General features: G+C 22.0%; 2 protein-coding genes across 2 annotated transcripts; one reads left to right on the forward strand and one right to left on the reverse strand.

Annotated features, from left to right (window-relative positions):
- Nucleotides 1-438: 438 nt before the first annotated feature.
- On the forward strand, nucleotides 439-5,097 carry PRSY57_0408400 (hypothetical protein; the record flags this gene model as incomplete). Its single annotated transcript, XM_012905946.2, has 1 exon — nucleotides 439-5,097. One exon carries the CDS (start codon nucleotides 439-441, stop codon nucleotides 5,095-5,097), a length of 4,659 nt encoding a protein of 1,552 aa, XP_012761400.2.
- Nucleotides 5,098-5,445: 348 nt separating this feature from the next.
- PRSY57_0408500 (hypothetical protein) lies at nucleotides 5,446-6,060 on the reverse strand (the record flags this gene model as incomplete). The annotated part of the gene is made up of 1 exon (XM_012905947.2): nucleotides 5,446-6,060. One exon carries the CDS (start codon nucleotides 6,058-6,060, stop codon nucleotides 5,446-5,448), a length of 615 nt encoding a protein of 204 aa, XP_012761401.1.
- Between the last annotated feature and the right edge of the window lie 829 nt (nucleotides 6,061-6,889).

The raw sequence follows: 6,889 nt of genomic DNA on the forward strand, positions 1-6,889 counted from the left end.
TGTATATATATATATATATATATATATATTATAATTTGTTTTATTCTTTTTTGTGTTTTGTTTTGTTTTTTAACATTTTATGTACACAATATTTAATATTTAGTAATTAATTTTTTTTTTTTTTTTTTTTTTTTTTTTACCTGTACATGTCAGCAAACTTTTTGGCTATTTTTATAAAAAATTTATATATAATAATACATATAAATATAAATATAAATATATATATATATATATATATATATATACTTATATTTGTTTATATCTTTTTACATCATATGTCATAGGGTCTTACACCTGTATATTTATATTTATATATATGTGTGCACGTATAATTCATTAAATTAAAAAAATAAAGGTATAGGTATTATATATTTTTATATATATTAATACGTATACGTATTTTTTTATTTTTTCGTTTTATATTTGTGCCATATCAAAATGAATAACAATACGTATGAGTATAAGGAATCACAACAACTAAAGTATAATAACAACCTTACAAATGAAAGAGATATATATTACTCAGGTATAGTAAACGAATATGGTAATGTCAGTGGGAATACTTCAGTATATGTAAATAATGATATGGGTGAAGGAAACATGAACAATGGCTTTATTGTTGAAAGAGCAAATCAGTATGATCGTAAAAATGTATCTATGAATAATAAGGGTGATTATTCCATGGACTCATTTAACCACAACAACAACAACAATAATAATAATAATAATAATATTAATATTAATAGTAATAGTAATAATAGTAACATTAATAACAATAGTAATAATAATAACAATAATAATAATGTGGTGTATTTTAATAATAATAATAATAATAATAATAATAATTGTAGTAATGATACTTCTAGTAGTAACAATATTACAAATGTGAATATTTGTGAGAACATGTTAAGACAACCTAGTCGCTCCTATGAACAACAACCTGTGATGGAAAGTAATCGAAACGATATGTGCTATTATCTACCAGGCGCATCACGACATTCTTTTAATTTTAGAGATAATAACTTAAATTCTAATAATAATGATGAGAAGAATTGTAGGAGTGGTAAAATAATAGGTGAACCTTTCCCTTTAGATGTAGTATCACGAAACAAATATTGTGTTGAAAAAGGAATCTATGGTCCTAAGTTTAGTAAGTCTTTTGAGAATACTAACATATCTAATGATAATATTATTAATAATAGAAGTAATACAACTGTAAGTAATGTTAGCAGTACTTGTAGTATTGGTACACTGGGGAATGTGGGTAGTATAGGTAGCATCGGGAACATAGGAACACTTTCAAATAATAAATTTAATATACATAACAATAATAATAATAATAAGTTGGGTGGTGTTAAAGAAAATGATATGAAGGGAGACGAAAGTAAAATGACAAATAATTCTGGTGATTATAACAATATTATGTTATCTGTTATGCAAAGAAATAATAGTAATAGTAATAGTAATAATAATAGTAATAGTAATAGTAATAATAATAATAATATACAAACAGATTATGAAACGTTTGAAAATTTTGATAAAGTAGATCGAACTACACATAATTATAATAACGAGAGATTAATAAAAAGTACTCATTTATTAAATGAACAAAATAATATTTCAACAAATGGGAAATATCAAAGTTATCACTCGAAAAGTACAACAAATCTTAATTCGTCCTTTTCATCTTTTATGCATAATGATTATAAAAATTGTAATGATACCTATCCTGTAACAACTGTTGAATTTCCAAACGATAATAAAATGAACATAACGAAATGTACACCAAATATAAATTCGAGTCTAACAGGAATTAGTAGTTATGAAACCGTGAGCTCTCTTAACGACAACAATATGTTTGTTTTTGAGAAAAAAAATGAAATTATGAAGGAACCTACGAGAGATAGAAATATGAATGACATTGTAATGAGTGGACGAACAAATGAAGAAAATTTTGTAAGTATGAATATGTCGAATGAAAAGAGTTGTAATTTATATACAGCAAAAAGTAATACTGTGATGTTTCCAAATGGAAACTATGAAATGATGCATGCAGAGGGTAGATATAATGTGGTAGATGTAAACGAGGATACATATGATAACAAAATATCTACAGATATAAAAAAGGTAAATATCACCGATGGTAATAACAATAATAATAATATTAATAGTGAGTACCACTTTGAAAGTTGTAACAAATACCTGAATGTCGAAAATAATTATGATAATAAAAATGATCAACTAGATATTCAAAAAGATTGTAGTTTTTTGTCAGCTGAAGAATTTGACGAAGATATTTTAAAAAATGGAGAAATGAAAAACATTAGTGATATAGACGAGACCGAAGGTATGGATGATATAAAGGACATGGATGAATTAGAAGACGTGAATGATGAAGAAGACATGATGGAGGCTGTAGATCAATCATATGAACATTCAGATAAAGAGAAGGAATGTCCTGCTAATTTGTTGAATCAAAATAATAGTAATGTGTTGTATGATGAATATAGGGTTCATGCAGAAGAATATGGATTGATGAAGATTCATAGGAATAACGATACATCACAAATGAAGGATATTAAAGTAAAGCAAGAGATGGACGCAATTAGCACAAACAATATAAATATAAATAATAATAATAATAATAATAATAATAATAACCACCACAACAACAGCAATAATAATATTATTAATAATAATAATAATTGTAACATTACTGGGGTTGGTAGTTTTCATAATAATAAATTTAATAATGAAGATAATAAAAATGTAGAAGAGAACTCAAACCTGACGACTCAACATGATCAATTAACATCATTTTATTTTAACTCATCGGAAAATAATAAAAATAAGTCCGGTGAAAAAGATATTGAAGAGAATGATAAGAATTCACAAGAAGATATGAAAAAGTACAAACCTAAGGTTCAAACAAAAATAAGAACAAAATTAAAATTAAGAATGAAAGATGATGATAAATTAAATAAAAAAAGGAAAAAGAAAATACCTGGAAGAATATATAAAGTTATTGTAAGAGGTAAAGAATGTTGGAGAGCCGAATGGTTAGTACATTCAAAGAATGATGATTTAAGAACATTACATCCAAAACTTGCAGGCTTAAATAATGACAAGTTAAATTTCCATGCATATAATAAACATTTTAATAATCCATTTAATAATAATTTTGATAATAATGGTGGTGATGATGATGATGGTGGCGATATGAATAATTCGAAAGATAAGAAAAATAATTTAAAAAAAAAAAGTAAACAATTCTCTGTATCTGTATATGGTCATGAAAATGCAAGATTATTTGCATTATTCGAATTAATTAAGTATAATTGTGTCCCAGATAGTTTAAAGGAAGAGGCAACTATATGTATACATAATATCAAGAAAAATTTACTTAATTCTGAAAAGTCTTCTAATAAGTCTTTTAATGGACCATTTTTACAATTTTTACTTTCTGACGAAAATAATGAATATTCCTCTATGTTTTATAAAAAGTTGGGTAATAACCCAGTGCACAACTATAACAAGTTTAATCACAATAATGATAATAATAATAATAATATTAATAATAACAACAACAATAATAATATTAACAGTAATAATAATAATAATAATAATAGTAGTAGTAGTGGTAGTATTCATAATATTAATAGTACTGGAGGTAATAATAATAATTGGTATGGAAGGAATGCTGGAAGTTCTCTTAGTGAAGGTAATATATATAATCATCTTAACGTAGGATTTAATGCTAACATTAATAGTATGAAAAATATGAATAGTATGAAAAATTTGAATAATATGAATAATATGAATAATATGAATAGTATGAATAATGTGAACAATATGAATAATGTGAACAATATGAATAATGTGAACAATATGAATAATGTGAACAATATGAATAATGTGAACAATATGAACAATATGAACAATATGAACAATATAAACAATATGAACAGTATGAATAATAATAACAGTAATAGTATAAATCATATTAATACTAATTATTTAAATCATCTTACTAATAATTTGAGTCATCATAATAATCATATGAATCATCACACAAGTAATTTAAACCATATAAAAGGTTATACAAATGATAACTATAGTAATAACTCTGAGATAAGTCAACCAATGAAAGATAAAAAGGAAAATTTGAACAGCATGATATTACTGAATGATAATAATAGTAATAATGGTAGTAGTAATAATTATTATAGTAAAATAAATTACATAAATAAAACGGACGGTTCTTTTAATCCACCCAATAACAATATGAATAGTAATAGTAATAATAATATTAATAGTAATAGTAATAATAATAATAATAATAGTAACATTAGTAGTAGTGCGAATATAAACATTAATAGTAATGGTAACCTGAATAACCATAATATTGTTAATGCCAACCCTTCTGGACTTAATAACAATCATGTAGTGCTTAATAAAATTAATAACAATAATAATAATAATAATAATAATAACAATAACATTAACAATAACATTAACAATAATAATAATAATTTCGACTTCAGTGGGAAAATAAATACTAATTCATATATTGTAGAAAATAATAATGGCTTATTAAAAGGATCAAATAATATAAACAATTTGTATAATAATGTTTCATATGTTGAAGATAATAAAATCGATGAAGAAATATTATATGATAATGAAACCATAAGTAATAATATACATAATGATGATTTCTGCTCTAATAAAAATAGTGTTCTTAAAGATATATTATATAATATGGATCATAAAATGACAAACAATAATAATTATAATCCCAGCTTTATATATGATGATGATACAACAACCACAGCGACCGTTACCAATAATAGTAATTACCTGAACGGTCAGGTAAATAGCCAAAATGAAATAGCCAATAATAATAGTGTGCAAAATGACATGTTGGTTAATCCTATGTTGTATAGGAATTATATATATTCAAATGCTGAAGCGGATAATATGAAAATGAATTCAAATTATCCCCCTAAAATGATGAATAATAATACCAATATGATGTATAATCATAATAGCAATTTTAATCATTTCAATAATTACAATCGTAATGTGAATAATTGAAGGGAAAATAATAAAACAAAAAGAAAAAAAAAAAAATTTTTTTTTTTTTTTTTTTTGGCTAGTTGGTATATATTTACACATATTAGGACAAAGTGTACATANTTTTTTTACTTACATAATATGTATATATTATTATATATATATATATATATTATGTATATATAGTATAAAATAATTCGTTAATATATATATATATATATATATTTATATTTATTTATTTATTTATTGATTTATATGTGATAATATTTTTTATTGTTTTAACAGACAAAAAAAAAAATAAAAAATAAAAAACTATACTTTTTATAATCTTCACTTTTGTTAAAAATTATATAATTAAAAAAAAAAAATTTAGAATAAACCATAATGTACTCTAGCGATATATAACTCTAAATGTTCATGATCTTTTTGTTTATTTTTCAATCTCTCAGAAACAACATTTCCATAAGTAGATGATTCTTGGTCTTGATATTTTATGGACATTTTGATATGATCTAAATTATTTAAGGCTGAAAAAAGTTGGTCATTAAAAGTTTCGATATGTTTAATAGATTGATGAAAACTGGTTTTATTTTTATCATATTTATTGTGAAATGATTGTAATAATGTTTGTTTTTCTTTTATTTTATCAGTATTATCATCTACACTTATATTATTCGTAATTACATTGATATCTAAAATATTCGTATAAGGATTCCGTGGAATGGAATGTACAGGTAAACATGTTAAATTATAAAAATTACTGTTCAAATTATTAATCGACTGAATTAAATTAACACAATAAGATCTCATATCATTTAAAAACTTGGAAAAGTGTAAATTATTCTTTAATTCACAATTTTCTTTCATCCCAACATTAGTAATATATAAAATGTTGGCTAGCTTGTTTGCAATGTTGTTAATATTTATTTCGATCACCTCATTCAAATCTTCATTCTCTGATTTATCATTAATAGTACTATACATGATGGGGAAATAAAATTTATTATATATATATATATATTAAATAAAATTCAAAATATTTCAGATAAGTTATAATTTTTATGTTATATACTTTATGTGTACTTTTTCTTATTTCCTTTTTTTTATCAAATTTATGGTGATATTCAGCATATTCACAAAGCAATAAATTTAAAAGAATGTTTTATTATATAAGCACTATATATATAATATGTATAAAATTATATTTATATTGCTTTATTATTTTATTTTATTTTTTTTTTTTTTATCGTTCTATAAAATACTATATATTATAATATATGAGCGGATTAATATAAATGCGAAAAAAATTATATGAATAAAATTGAAAAGAAAAAATTGTAAATAATTAAAAGCACAACATATAATATGATTAAATGTATGTGAGCATTCATATTATATTCATTTCTAACACGGCATGATAAGAAAAAATGAAAAATACTAAAAAATTTTATTAATTGTAAAGTTAATTGTGTGGATAAAAATATATACATATATATGTATTATATATATATATATATAAGAAATAAAAAATATTACAAATAAAAAAAAATTACAAATGAATTATATTAACAAAAAAATAAAATAAATATATAAATAAATAAATATATATATATATATATATATATATATAAATAAATAAAACTTGAACCATCATTTTATTTATAATATTATAACATCTGCACATTATTAATTTCTTCCTCATGTTTCTCTTTTTTTTTATTTTCGACTTTTTTTTTTTTTTTTTTTTTTTTTTTTTTTTTTTTTTTTTTTTTTTTTTTTTTTTTTTTTTTTTTTTTTTTTTTTTTCCCTTTTT

The sequence above is a fragment of the Plasmodium reichenowi genome, chromosome 4 (genome assembly GCF_001601855.1).
Source record: "Plasmodium reichenowi strain SY57 chromosome 4, whole genome shotgun sequence".
Classification (NCBI taxonomy): Eukaryota; Apicomplexa; class Aconoidasida; order Haemosporida; family Plasmodiidae; genus Plasmodium; species Plasmodium reichenowi.